Raw genomic sequence first — 15,613 nt, 5'->3', positions numbered from 1 at the left:
ACCCTTTGCTTACGCCCACTGGTTCTCCAGTCTGTACTAGCGAGATTCCGACCTCTGGAGTGTAAAAAAGCAACTTCCTGAGGCGTAAAAATATACATAACACAGAATTATCTGTTTCCACCATGAAGATCATCACATTTTTCATAATGGTGCATTATTTTAAAGTGCTATATCACACCCTTAATATTTATTTAGGCTGTTTAGTTGTTGGTGGAGTCTTAGCCATACTTTTCTTCTATTAGTTAGTAAGGGTTTCGTCCTTGGTCACTTTATTTTAAAATTATTATTCAAATGGTTGTTTTGGAGAGTTAGGGAAGGGTAGGATGTCACTCGGATATCTTTAGCATGCTGAAGAATCTGGTATGAATCATATTCTGCATATACTTCCTACTACTTTTGGGCACAATCACTGTAATGGGTCCACAAGCAGTTTATATCTGGCTATTCTGAACACAGCCGGAGTCTCAGAGCGTGTTAGTAGTAATACACTGGGTTACACAAGGTTGAATAAAACAGGGGAACATCATGTTTGGCAGCTGAAACCCAAACATCTGTTTCTGGAGTCGGTTCAGGCATCAGTCTCCCAACAGGACTGTAGCAATCAAATAAACATCAGACTGCAGTGAGAAAATGACGGCTGGGGTCCTGACTAGTTAGATGAATCTGCTGCTTTAAAATGTTGTGTTTTTTTTTTTCAATATTTTAAAATGTTCTAGATGTTGTAGATTGATACTAAATACTAAACTCATTCAAACTACAAAGAGAAAACATAATCTGGTATTGGATATGCTTGTTTTCACATCTCTGCTGGATTTTCTCAGTCAGTTTTATGAGGTAGAGTCACCTGGAATTCAGGCTTTCAGTTAACAGCTGTGCTGAACTCATCAAGAGTTAATTACTTGAATTTCTTGTCTCTTAATAAAGTGTTTGAGAGCATCAGTTAAAGTAAAGTAGTGAAGAGGTAGAGTTACAGGTGTACAGTGAATAGTGAATATTTGAGTTATGTTCGAATCCAGATTATGAGAAGCAAGAAATACTCAACTAAGTAAAGAAAAAAAATAAGAAATGAAAATGAGTCAAACTAAATGTGTTATGATGAAACTGGCTCTTATCAGGACTGCCCCATGGAAGCTCAGAGCTACCAGTCTCTGAAACCACAAGTTAACAGGTCCCAACACATCTCCATAAATACAGCTCTGGAAAAAAATAAAAAATAAGAAACCACTTCAGTTTCTGAATCAGTTTCTCTGATTTTGCTATTTATAGGTTTATGTTTGAGTAAAATGAATTTTGTTGTTTTATTCTATAAACTATAGAAAACATTTCTCCAAAAGTTCCAAATAAAAATATTGTCGTTTAGAGCATTTATTTTCAGAAAATGAGAAATGGCTGAAATAACAAACAATAAAAAGATGCAGAGCTTTCAGACCTCAAATAATGCAAAGAAAACAAATTCATATTCATAAAGTTTTAAGAGTTCAGAAATTAATATTTGGTGGAATAATCCTGTTTTTTTAATGTATTAAGGTTAATTTTGACTTGTGTAAGTACACATGTGAGTGTACTAGGGTGAGTGTACTTACACAAGTAATAAAGCAAGTGTACTAACACATGTGTAATAATGTGTGTGTACTTACATACATGTAATAGTGTGTGTGATAAGTTGAGTATAAACTTATCCAACAGCTATTGTCTAGTATGTAATTAGGGCTGATTGAGTACACACACACTGTTACACATGTGTAAGTACACTCACTCTATTACATGTGTAAGTACACTCACCCTGGTACACATGTGTACTTACACAAGTCAAAATTAACCTTAATAAACATGTGTAATTACATAACCTGTACCTCTGTAGTTAATCTGTAACAATGTGTACTTCATCAGTAGTTACACTGTAATAACATGGATTGTTACCATGTAACTACATAGTACTTAGGGACATTTATAATAAAGTGGGACCCATTGTTGTGTAACATTTCAATAGCTTTCTTTACTGTACTGCATGAAAAGGGGTTAATATTTGAATAATTTGAATAAATCTTTTTCTTTCTTTAATGCAATAAAATCCTAATTATACCTTCTGTCTCTCTGCAGGTCCTCCTGTGAACGTGTCCTGCAACATCTTCATCAACAGCTTCGGCTCCATCGCTGAGACCACCATGGTGAGGGTCTTCTCTCTTCTGCTCTGACATGAATGCAGGGTGATGTCATGCATGTTTGCGTGGCATGTTTGCATACAGACACACATATGTATGTATGTAATTATAGCCCCCCTAAGGCACACTGTACATTATACTGTATACTGCAGCACAGTAATTGATGTCAGCAGTGTGTGTCATGTTTATACAGGGTCCAATTAAGGTCTTAATTAACATGAAGCATGGAAATAACATACTTGATAATAGACAAACAGCACATATATGGACAATGTGGACAATAAACGGGTACTGAAACCCGTTTATTCATTGTTTCTTCTGAAATCAGGATCTTAAAAAGTATATTTAAAAGACTTTAACCTGCTTTTCAGGAAATGCTAGAGAGTTAAGTATTTACATATAAGGCTCTAGTACTCTGTTGACGCCTCTAGTCTGGATATATGATGAGATTGAGATGGTCGGGTATGGTGGAGGTGTACAGGTTCCGTATGGATCCCGCTCTACACTTGTAGGTTGCAGAAGCTACCATTCAGGTAGCTGCACTGTTAAAATAGCAATCCGCCAGAGTCAGAGCTCACCTGGCTCTTAAAGGGAAGGGCAATGGGCACATTGATTTATTTTATTGCATGCTATGCCCAAGACACACCCATGATTAATAAAAAAAAAATTAGTGCATGCTTTTTGAATGTTGCATTTTTAAATCGTGCAAGGTGTAATTTTCCCGCTGTTACGATAGCAAAAACACACTAAAACTCACTAAATCAAGATAAAATATGACTCTTAGTGTCTATTTAAACCACGTTTGTAATTATTTACTCGCTGTCACAATGAGTATAAGTGTATCGTAAAAATATACAGCTCTGGAAAAAATAAAGAGAGCACTTTACAACATTGTTGTTTTATTCTATAAACTACAGACAACTCAAATAATGCAAAAAAACAAGAATTTCATATTTATAAAGTTTTAAGAGTTCAGAAATCAATATTTGGTGGAATAATCCTCTTTTTTAATCACAGTTTTCATGCATCTTGGCATCATGTTCTCCTCCACCAGTCTTACACACTGCTTTTGGATAACTTTATGCCTGGATAACATCCATCCATCATCCATCATTCTGTTGATTATATTACAGATATTTTTAATTTGGTAAAATCAGGGAAACTTATCATTTTTAGGTGGGCTCTTATTTTTTTCAGAGCTGTAATACTACAGTATGTGTGTGTTTATATTTGAAGAAGGTTTGAAAGCCTGAGGATACACTGTAACATCTCCATGTGAATCAATGCTAACTCCCAGTTCCCCTGCAGTATTTGGTACTATTTCTAAAGAAAGAAATCCTCTCATTCTTCTCCCACAGCTGGGATCCGGACTGTAGTTCAGAACAAACCGGTACACGCTCTCTGTTGGAGGGAGTGGATCCGGGCGGGTTCTGCTGGTTCTGTGTTGGGAGTGTTTGTTTGAAAGGGAAAGTCCATCCGGAGAGGAGAGCTCAGCCTCGTCAAACATCATTACTGCAGTGAGAGCGTCCCGCGCTCACTATAACTTATTCACTACTAGCCAGGGGAGGCCAGCGACAAGACTCAGAATGTGTGTGTGTGTGTGTGTGTGCGTGTGTGTGTGTTGTATTGTGGACTTAACGATGTCAGACTCGCACAGATGTCTTCCAATCCCATCTGCTTGTTCTTTCACTTTATTCTCCATACGGGGGGGATGCACGCGTGCCACTGCGGACGTGCACACGCACACGTGTGTGTGTGTGTGTGAATGTTTTCATATATCTCAGAACATGTCATGTGATTATATACAGCATATAATACATATTATTAAAGCTAGGCTCTTTTAGTAGGCTGTGGTATACGTGCAGATTATTATATACCCATTTTTTCAGCCCTATTGATCCTATACACTCTAAAAAACAGAGGTACGATATGAGTACTTTTTTGTACTTAAAGGTACACTCTTCATAATTGTTCCCTCAAAGGTACAATACTGGTCTTTACAGTGTCAGATTTGTTCCCTCTGAAGCACAAAGTAATTTCTAACAGCAATAAGTACAAATTTGTACCATTTAACCCCCAAAAAGGTACATTCAGTATTCTGTATCACTGCACTAATAAATAATATATATTTTAATTGCACATTTTTTATTTGAAAGCCAGACAACTTTAGATCATCAAGTTCTTGACACATATTTAGTTGATGATAATGTTTATAATCTTTATCATCTTTACTGGCACAAAAACATGGGTACAAAAAAGGACTTTCACTGAAAGGTACTTTTTGTACCTCAATATAAGGTACAGCCCCAGAGACAAGCTTTGTACTCTTTTAGGTACAAATCTGTAATTACTTTTCTTAGTGTGTAGGACACTTTGTAGTTCTATAATAGTTACAGACTATAGACTTGTAGTTCTGTATCTAAAGCTGTTTTTAATTCTACCTAAAGTCAGAGACAGAAGCTCTGAATCTGTTGCTCTTGGTGGACTAATCTTAATTTAGTAGTGAGCTGTTTAACCCTTTGAATTTTAGGCTGTTTTGGTGTGTTTTTTCCCCGTTTTTGTTTTTTTAAAGTTTCTCTTTCAGGTCTTATAACACAGTAATTATATCAGACAGACACATGCCCTGATCTCTTTTACTCCAGAAGACATACGGCTGCTCAAAAATATAATCATTTAAATGTTTAAGGAAGCAGAATTGTTATATTTTCCTGGAATTAATCATGTTTTGGTTAGACTAGAGTGTTTATGCGTTATAACGCGTAAGAATATTGATGATTTCAGTTCATTAAATGGATTATTAATTATTACTTTGACAAAATACATGGAGAAACAGCATCAGGCGGATTTATTTATTATTATTTCTTGATAATCAATAATCACACCTCTAGGATACATGTAGATACTAAAAACCTGACACTCAGAGCAGCCTATACCTTTCAGTATTTTAATCAGGACACGCAAATAAAACTACATACAAAAATATACAAAAATGTAAACGTTTTTTTTTCTAAATAAATAAAAATGTTTAGTGCAAAATAACTACTTAGTAAAAATGTGCAAGTAAAATAAAAAACTATATAAAGTAGTGCGCACACCATACCTAGCTTTAGTTTGAGTAAAGCAGGTAGCTTCACACTTTTTTCTGTGGGACACTTTTGAGTCTTTATTTACTGATATTATTTGGTTTGAAACATCATATAAATATGTTTGAAGCACTAAAGGTAAATAATATTGGTTGGGGAAGGAGATTTGTTTTCACTTTTTAGGTGTTTTTTAATCTCAATGGGTTTCTTGTAGATTTAGCTTTACCGCACTGGGATGTTTGCTATCACTATTTTTAGAAAGAGTAAGCTCCGCCCTTTCTAACCATATATGGATTATGTTTATGTGTGAAGGGATTCCTGAGTAATTAAGCTGAGAACACAAGGTGCGATTTTGGACGGAAAATCCGTCTGCAGGGTTTTAACTGTTAAAAACTCCAGCAGCACTGCTGTAATTATACAGATAAAAAGATCCTGTTTTATCAAAGGAGCTGAAAAAAATGGATAATGAATGTAAAAACAAGGAGGTGTTAATAATGTTATGCTTATCATCATAAAAGAAATAATTAAAAGTTCGTTGCAGCCAGAAGGTGGTGTTGGATTGCAATAGTATTCAGAAGGAAGATTACCAGGTTACCAGGATCAATAAACATAATTTAGACCGATAGGAGAATTCTTACTTATGTTTCTTGAGCTACACGTGTGTTACTTGTTGGAACAGTGCACTAAAATGTGCGTTCGGAAAAGCAAAACCACTTATTGCAAAACTTCATTAACACAATGTTGGGACTTATCATTCAAAATTGATCAAGTAAAAGAAGAGTCGTTAATAAATCCTCTCTGAAAACCTCTTACAAGTGCTTTATATTGAATTTTACTACAACAATCAAGGCTAATTAGCTTCTGCACGTTCTGCAAGTTCTGTTTAGTTCAGTAAAGTGTTACTCTATATTACTGTGTTATTCACCATTCTTCATGTTGCTATTACTCTGTGTTACTCCGTGTTAATCAGCTAATATTTAAGGTCCTTTTTTAGGGATCTTAAGGTGAACCATCAACTGTGCAACGTGCAGCTTGATTTAGGTTGTGTCAGTGTGTCTTTGCTATCGTAACGATGGGAAAAGTACACCTTGTGTAGCTCGAAAGGTGCAAAAGGCATGTACTAATTCTCTTAATTAATCAGGAGTGTGTGGTTTTGGGCGTAATGTGAAATAAACCAATCAGTGTGTCACTTGCTCATCATTCCCTTTAAGAGCCAGGGGCGCTTTGACTTTGGCGGATTGCTATTTTAATGGCGCAGCTACCTGGACATGTCCAATGCTTGTTCACCCTCATTCATTCTGTTTATTGTTGATGTAAAAGTTTGCATAGATGCCAACAGGCACGCACTATGGGGTTGTGCACTGCTGCAACTGTGTTGATAATTCTCTGCCAAGATAGCAATGAACGTCTGACTGTTGACTTCTGTCTAGGTTGTATTGAGTCAGTGGAGCACCTGTGTTTTCCATTGCCAAGATAGAGATAGCAATATGCCAGAAATTTACCTGAACACACCTCATTTCCAGACCACCACGCCCATCAGTGTAGATATATTCACAACTACTGTTGCTATTTAAACAACGCAGGTGGAAGGCTTGACAATAGACTGTTGTGGGGGGTAAGATAGTAATGAGCATTGCAATGCAAGTATAATACTGTTACTCAGTGTTGCTTCTATGTTACAAACCTCACAGCTTCTCAGGCTCTCTTTGTGAAGCCACGCTTCGCTATAAGCTCTTCCGCTAACAGCTTAATGTGGCTTAATTAATTCATCAGGTCAGACGAGCCGGAGCTCCGGATTATATAAGCCGTCCCCGCGAGCCGGACAAGAGGCTCCGAGCTCAGGCAGAGAGGGACCAAAATAATACTACAAAACATAATAAAACGTGACACTGTTGTGTCTCATGACGTTAGCGGTCCTCTGGGGTCTTCAGGGACGGGGTCTTGTCTGGCTAGTGGGACAAACTGGGAAAGCCCTCTGGAGCACCATTCCATCAGGAAAAGCCCTCAGTGACCCAAACGCACTCTAACGCAGGATTTCTATACCATGTGAGAGTGGGTATGTATTGAATGTATTGTCCCTCTCATTCTCGCTTAGCATAAAGCACACTCACCAACCAGCCCAAACCAGTTCTTAATTTTAAACCATTCAAGTTAAAAATTATTTTAAAATCTAGGTCCATATTTTATCAATCTATAGCACACCAACCAATTGCACATTGCACAGCTGGAGTTAAGGCGTGTCAGTGCTTCTTTGGTATCGTGAGGGTTCAGAAAAATATGCCTTGCATATGCCTGGTCTGCCATGATCTAATTTTCTTAATAAATCACACATGTGTTTTGGGTGTAAAGTGAAATAAACCAATCAGTGTGCCAGTAGTCATTCCCTTTAAGAGGCAGGTGAGCTCTGACCTTGGCACGCTCGTATCGATGATTGACTGTTGTCAGGGTTGTAATCAGTCAGTGGAGCTCATGTGTTTTCCACCAGTAAAATATATAGAAACACGCCAGAAATTTACCTGAACACACCTCCTCACTTCCAGACCACCACACCCAACTTTATTCCTAAACTCTTAAGCTATTTTAACAGCACAGACGCATGGCTTGAAAATAGACTGTTGACGGGGTGTAAGATAGTAATGAGCACCGTAGCACGCCTTGTACAATAGGGCTCCTACAGATAGATGCAGGGAGCTTTTGTTTTGTTCTTTTAAAAGAACAAAGTAACATGAGCTCTGGATGTTAATCTGCACATATTTCTTTACGGAAAACTGTTTGTTTGGGTGAGTAAAGCACTTTAGTTTATGTACAGTATGTTCCAGTATGTTCCAGTATTTTAGCACACCACTATCAGCTAGCGGTTCATCCAATATAGTTTGTTTTAACACGGTAAACATACGGACTACAGTCTAATATACTCACCTCTGAATGCGAAAGAGCTAGCGCTGTGGTTAGCAGCTATTGCTAATAATGCTTCAGCCTTAGTGCTGGAGAAACTTTACTGAAAACTCACCCTTATAATGCTGTACTTCAGTAGAGTGGCTTTACTGCTCCTTAATACATGACTGGTAAAATTCATTCTAAAGGCGCAGCGGATTATAAGACGCACTCTTGATTTGAAAAATTATAAAGTGACTTTTCCCCCTTTCCAACAGTGTCCTCCTGAAGCATCATATGCGGATGACATGCTCCAAACTAGCAAATTACATTAATCTTCTTAACCTGGTTGCCAATATTTAAAAAAATACACACTGTATAAATATTACATGTGCAGTATGTGTGAGTGTTTAAGATGAAACCGTATGAAATGTGAGCGTGTGTTTGTGTTTCATGTGAGCACATGTGAGCAAAGCATGCCTAAAAGACTGAGTCCCAAAATACTAACAGTGTTAATAATGAATGAAGTTAGTATTGCGAGAACGAGGCCACAGTTAACTCATCTCCTCAGGCTTTTTTCTTCCTTCCAGCATTGTTAGCCACATTAACATTCCTGGATGAGGAAGAAGAGCATAGCTATAGGTCATGAATATAAGGAGATTAGGTTATTATCACCACAGTAATACAGTACTTGGTCTGTCAGCATTTCAACTGCTGCAGCCTAACCCTGCGTTCACACTGGAACGCGACGAGTCGCTTGTGTCGCCCAGCGTTTGTCGCTTGTGGGCGTGTCAAGCTCAACGCCCGCGTTTATCATGGTCCAGCCTCCGACAAGAAAAAAGGCACAAAAAAGGAATCGCTTGGCCACTTTATTCTCCAGCTATAACTCCCAAACTTGCTGGACTCTTGTGCGTTTCTGTGATTTAACTGCGCTGGAAACGCAGCCGTTCCCACAGACTGATGTGGGTCCACCCCGTTCAACAGAAAGAACCGGGAAAGAAACTAGAAATTCAGAGGACGCCGAACCGCCTTGTTTGTGATTGGTTCAAAGAAAAGCTAGGAGCCAATCGGGTTAGAATGTCGCTTCACCGCGTCATAACTCATTTGAGTTGAGAAAAATTAATCTCCGTGTCGCTTGTCGCTCTGTCGCTTTGCCGCCTCTCGCGTGTCGCGGCGACAAATCGCGCCCTGCCATAGGAAATGAATGGTCGCCTGTCGCTTTGTCGCTTTCCAGTGTGAACGCAGGGTAAGACTGGAACTCGCTGCAAAAAAAAAAAAAAACATTAAAACTGGATCATTTTATTTCTAAATCAGCTTTTAATAAATCATTCACATATTTTTTTTATGAGAAATGCTGTTGTCACAGGTCTGATATTGTCTGTTTGGCATTTTTTTTTCCCCCAAGAGTCTTTGTGCCTCTTGCCAGGCTGCCATAAGTAAATAAGAAGGTGTTCTTACTGATTTGCCTAGTTAAATAAAGAATCAATACAAAATAAATGAATGCATTAATGTGAGGATTATCAGAGATGTTTTTTGCATTATAAGGTGCACCGGGTTATATTAAGCTCCCTACCAGAGAACATCTATTTCTGGTCTATTTTTAATATAGAAGGTTTACTGGATTATAAGGCACATTTTAAGAGACACTATAAGAAAGTTTTAATTCAACATGTCTTGCTACTGGCTAGTGGTGAGAGGGGCTAGCTAACTAAGTTAAGTAAAGCTAAGTTAAGAAAACTAAACTGTAATTCTTAAAACAAAAAACAAATATTTTAATAACAAATGAGCGCTGGATGCTAATCTACACAGATTTCTCTGACAAAAAATGTTTTTGATTTGGGTTTCCCAAATTTCTCCAGCACTAAGGATGGAGCATTAGCATTAGCAGCTAACTGCTATAAGTGTGCAGTTAATTCAGTTAATAGCATTAAGGGCACTATTTATTGTTTTAATGATCAATAAATCAGGACACAACTGAGCAACAAAACACACCTGACTTTTGCTCATACGACAAATTAGTGGGTTCAGATAAAAAGTGCTATCTTCTGAATTGTGTGTAAGATACAGATGAAAATATCGGCAAATAACAGCTGAAATGTTGATTTTTTTTTTGTCTCATATTCTATATTTTGTCTTTTAATATCAAACCCAAATGTTTTCAAAACATTTAACATTTTACAAACCTGGCTACTGTATTTTTTGCATTATAAGGCGCACCAGATTATAAAGCTCACTATAAGTGAACGTCTATTTTCTGGTCTATTTTCATACATTAGGCGCATTTTAAGCGACACTATAAGGAACTTCTAATTCAGCAGGTCTCACCACTGGGTGGTGGCGACTTACAGTTGAGTTAACTTACAGGTAAGTAAAGCTAAATTAACTGAACTTAACTGTAATTCTTAAAATGAAGACTTTGTTTTAAAGTCAAACAAGTTCTGGATGTTAATCCCAACACAGATTTCTCTCTCTCTCTCCTTTCTTCTCACCTTTATTTGGGTGAGTAAAGCACTTCCGTTTATACAGTAAGCTTAGATTCACAAATTTCTCCAGCACTAAGGCTGGAGCATTAGCATTAGGGGCTAACTGCTAGTAACCCAGGGCTCTATTTAGTGTTTTGCTCACAAGAAGAACTAGTGAGTTCAGATAAAAAGATTCTATCTTCTGAACTGTGTATCAGATAGATCAAGATGTAAATACCTGGAAATAACAGCTAAAATGTTGATTATTTGTCTCGTATTCTATATTTTTTCTTTTAATATCAATCCCCAAATATTTTTTTCATATTTTTACAGAGAGAGAAATAAATAGATCAACCTTACTTTTCCAATACTTTCAGAGGGGGCTGTATAATGCATTATTAATACAGGATTCATAGCAATTGGTGCCAAAATGTGCTGCACATTGGTTTAACCCAATTTCTACAAAGTTGCAAATTAAACATACAGTAGCTAAAGTAGAGTTCTTGCTACCACTTTAAAATAAGACTACCCTTATAAAGGGTTTATAAATGATTTACAAATTGGATTATTAATTATTATTGGTTAAGTTGTAAATGCCTTAATAACCTTTGATACCTATTAAAAAGTTTTTTTTTTACTTAACTTAATTCAACTCAAACTGCTTATTAATGGATTTTAAAGTATTCGGAACCTAATTAATATAACCCATAAAAAACTCCTTTATAAACCATTTATAAACCCTTTATGAAGGTAGTCTTATTTTAAAGTTGTACCGAGTTTTTTTTAATAAATTCACTTTAGCCTGTGGGACTGGAGCAGTGCGAGGGTTCAGAGCCATATGCAGCCCGGTATATGAGGGCGTCCCTCAGGCTGAGCGTGTTCTGCAGTAAAGTGGAGAGTATGGAGGGTCCGCAGTGGTCCATATGCCGCAGCTGGATTACCGTGGTACTTCTTAAAGACCCCGCACGGCCATCTGTCTCCAGCCATCGCCTTCACTCAGCGCTGGCCTCAGTGATGTAATCCTGAGGTGGACCGGAGCTTTGTGTCATTCGCTGCATTACCGAGGTCTCCCCACAGGCCACGGCTGGCCAGCATGCTGGAAAAGCCGCAGCAGCGTGCCCCGATTACGTAACCTCGTTTTCTGCGCTCATCTGAAGCGAAGGAGGGAGGATGAGTAAATATAAATAGCATATCATGCCTTTCATGTCAGTTATTGCCATGTTTTCATCATTTTTACACTATTTGGATAAACCGGCTGCCTTTACGTGAACGTATGAATGTTGTAGAATAAAAAAGAAGCAACAGAAATGCTCAAATATATATATATATATATATATTATCACATTAATGTATGGAGATACCAGGTTTTTGGTCATTCTCACAGCAATAATATGCAATGTTCTGAAAGGATGCATTATAAAATAACCAATGATTGGGATAGATGGATGGATTGGATTGGATTGGTGGATGGATGTGGATAGATGGATTGGCATGGATTGGTTTTGGGATGGATGGATGGAATTGGATGGATAGAAATTCTAGAAGCTCCAGAATCTAGTAAAAATTATTTATTGGACCGTACAGACAGTTACTCCAACAAAAGAAGGATAAACTCTTTTAAAAGCCCTTATTTTGAAAAAAAAAAAAAATCAATAAACAAATGGATGCTCCAATACTTCTGTGGTTGGTTTGGATTGGGATGGATGGATGGAATTGGATGGATAGAAATTCTAAAAGCTCCAGAATCTATTGAAAATTCTTTATTGGACAGTACAGACAGTTACTCCAACAAAAGTACGATAAACTCTTTTAAAAGCCTTTATTTTAGAAGAAAATCATTCAATAAATGGGTGCTCCAATACTTCTGTTGTTGGGATGGATGGATGTATGGATGTATGGATTGGATATCGATGGAAGGATTGGGATGGATGGATGGATCTGAATGGAAAAGAAGGATCAACTCTTTTAAAAGCCTTTATTTTGGAGGAAAATTAATCAATCAATGGGTGCTCCAATACTTCTGTGGTTGGTTTGGATTGGGATGGATGGATGGAATTGGATGGATAGAAATTCTAAAAGCTCCAGAATCTATTGAAAATTCTTTATTGGACAGTACAGACAGTTACTCCAACAAAAGTAGAATAAACTCTTTTAAAAGCCCTTATTTTGGAAGAAAATCAATAAATAAATGGGTGCTCCTATACGTCTGTTGGGATGGATTGGGATGGATGGATGGATGGATTGGCATGGGTTGGTTTTGGGATGGATGAATGGAATTGGATGGATAGAAATTCTGGAAGCTCCAGAATCTAGTAAACAATTCTTTCCTGGACAGTACAGACAGTTACTCCAACAAAAGTATGATAAACTCTTTTAAAAGCCTTTATTTTAGAAGAAAATCATTCAATAAATGGGTGCTCCAATACTTCTGTTGTTGGGATGGATGGATGTATGGATGTATGGATTGGATATCGATGGAAGGATTGGGATGGATGGATGGATCTGAATGGAAAAGAAGGATCAACTCTTTTAAAAGCCTTTATTTTGGAGGAAAATTAATCAATCAATGGGTGCTCCAATACTTCTGTGGTTGGATTTGGATGGATGGATAGATGGATGGATAGATTTGGATGGATTGATTGGATTGGGATGGATGGGATTGGTTGGGATGGATGGATTTGGATTGAATGGATGGATATATTTAGATTGGATGGATTGGGGTGGATGGATTTTGATAGATGGATTGAATTGGATGGATGAATGGATTTGGATGAATAGATGGATGGATGGAAATTTTGGAAGCTCCAGAATCTAGTAAAAATCCTTTCCTGGACAGTAGAGACAGTTACTCCAACAAAAGTAGGATAAATTCTTTTAAAAGCCTATATTTTGGTCGTGTGGTTGGATTGGATTGGATTTGGATGGATAGATGGATTGGCATGAATGGATGGATGGATGAATTTGGAGTGGATTGGATCCTTTCCTGGACAGTACAGACAGTTACTCCAACAAAAGCAGAATAAACTATTTTAATACTCTTGATTTTGGAAGAGAATCAATAAATTAATACGTGCTCTAATACTTCTGTGGTTAATATGGTATCCCAGAGGGGATACTGTGGTGTATAGCAATGTAGAACAGTGAGGCCCTTAAATAGGCCCCTTACTAACACAGCTGATTAGAACTCAGGTGATTTTCTTCCTGGAGGTGTCATGTGCAGTGTCATGTGATCGGGATTGGGTGTGGTGCATCCTGGGGAATGTAGTCCAGAGACTGGAGATTGCAGGCAGAGCTGAATGTGGGAGATATAGGAGTGCTTTCAGCACCAGGTTCGACATGGTGTCAGTTTCACAGAATTTGACATCCTGTATTCACTGGCGAATCGTATAGAGTTTAAATAAATATAATAATATAACAATAATAATTAATATTTAACATCACATATCGATAATGTATCGCAAACAAAAAACATACAATATAATCTCAAATGGATCTTTGGTAATGCTTTGGGTTAAATGGTTAATTAATGCCCCAACAATTTTTTTAAGTAACACCAGCTAAGATATTTTAATACATATATATTTTAATAAATAGGTAATATATTTTAAATTTAACATATATTTTAATATTTTAATGGTTAAAAAAGTTTTTGGTGTCAGTAAATAATTAATAGTGTTAATTGATGAACCCCTAATGTAAAGTGTTACCAATTTTTTTTTTATACTGTGTTTTTGATAAAAGTATTTCTATTACAGTTATTATTACAGCACCACTCTAATTCACGCCTGCTGTCTCCCCCCCCCCCCCCCCTCATCCCCCTCCCTCCTCACAGAGCATGTATTTATAAAAGATTTACTGGATCATCTCAAGATCTGCTTTTGAAGCTCTTCTGGAACATTGCATCAAAAACAACAACATCTGAGCTCCAGTGGATCAATGTGTGTGAGAGCAGGCCGAGGCCGATTACTCCACGCCCCCTCGGAACGCTCGGAACGCCGTGGGATTCCAGGCACAGCTGCCGGCTCTCTCCGGATAAAGTGCTGGAAATCCACGAGGAGATATTAAATCTGAGCAGATCAGGTCAGATCACTGATGGAGGGGAGTGTTAATGACAGATCAGTGATGCTGCAGCATACGGAGCGTCTCCACACCGAGATCTGAGATGGAGAACTTCATTTACTAAAGTAGAGACAGTTCTATACTAAAACTAGAAAAGTGCATTACCTGAAGGAAACAGTGTTAGTTGCTAGGCGGTTGCTAAGGTGTTGCTATTGTATCTGTGGTGTTGCTATTATATATGTGGTGTTGCTAAGTGGTTGCTAGGTGGTTGCTATAGTGTTATGGTACCAGTGTTGGTTGCTAGGTTGTTTCTAGGTGGTTGCTATAGTGTTATGGTACCAGTGTTGGTTGCTAGGTAGTTTCTAGGTGGTTGCTATAGTGTTATGGTACCAGTGTTGGTTGCTAGGTTGTTTCTAGGTGGTTGCTATAGTGTTATGGTACCAGTGTTGGTTGCTAGGTTGTTTCTAGGTGGTTGCTATAGTGTTATGGTACCAGTGTAAGTTGCTATGTTGTTTCTAGGTGGTTGCTATAGTGTTATGGTACCAGTGTTTTGTTTGCTAGGTTGTTTCTAGGTGGTTGCTAGGTGGTTCCTAAGGTGAAGGTATCTATGGTGGTTGCTATGGTGTCTTTGCTTTTAAGGTGTTTCTAAGCGATTCCAAGTGGTTGCTATAGTATCTGTGTTGGCTACTAGGTGTTTTTTAAGGTGAAGTTATGGTATCTTTGGTAATTGCTGTGGTGCTACTAAGCAGTTCCTAGGTGGTTGCTAAGCGGTTGCTATGGTATCTGTGGTGGTTGCTTTGGTGCTGTTAAGTGGTTTCTAGGTGGATGCTATGGTGCTGCTATATTAAGTGGTTCTAGGTGGTTCCTGTGGTATCCATGTAGTTGCTATCGTGTTCCTATGGTATCCGTGGTGTTTGCTAATGTTGTTTCTAAGAAATTGTTTGTTGGTTTCCAAGGTGTGACGTACATGGGC

At 37.8% G+C, this 15,613-nt stretch overlaps 1 protein-coding gene across 2 annotated transcripts in view; it reads left to right on the top strand.

The window, feature by feature from the left end:
* The window catches only part of glra3 (glycine receptor, alpha 3), a 152,560-nt gene that overhangs the window by 66,985 nt on the left and 69,962 nt on the right, over positions 1-15,613 (top strand). For both annotated transcript variants that reach the window (XM_049481396.1, XM_049481397.1), the window contains exon 3: positions 2,101-2,168. In XM_049481396.1, coding sequence (XP_049337353.1) covers positions 2,101-2,168 — 68 coding nt within the window. The remainder of the gene's footprint in view (positions 1-2,100; positions 2,169-15,613) is intronic.

The sequence above is a fragment of the Astyanax mexicanus genome, chromosome 7, assembly GCF_023375975.1.
Source record: "Astyanax mexicanus isolate ESR-SI-001 chromosome 7, AstMex3_surface, whole genome shotgun sequence".
Classification (NCBI taxonomy): domain Eukaryota; kingdom Metazoa; phylum Chordata; class Actinopteri; order Characiformes; family Acestrorhamphidae; genus Astyanax; species Astyanax mexicanus.
This window is presented reverse-complemented; position numbering and strand designations above follow the sequence as displayed.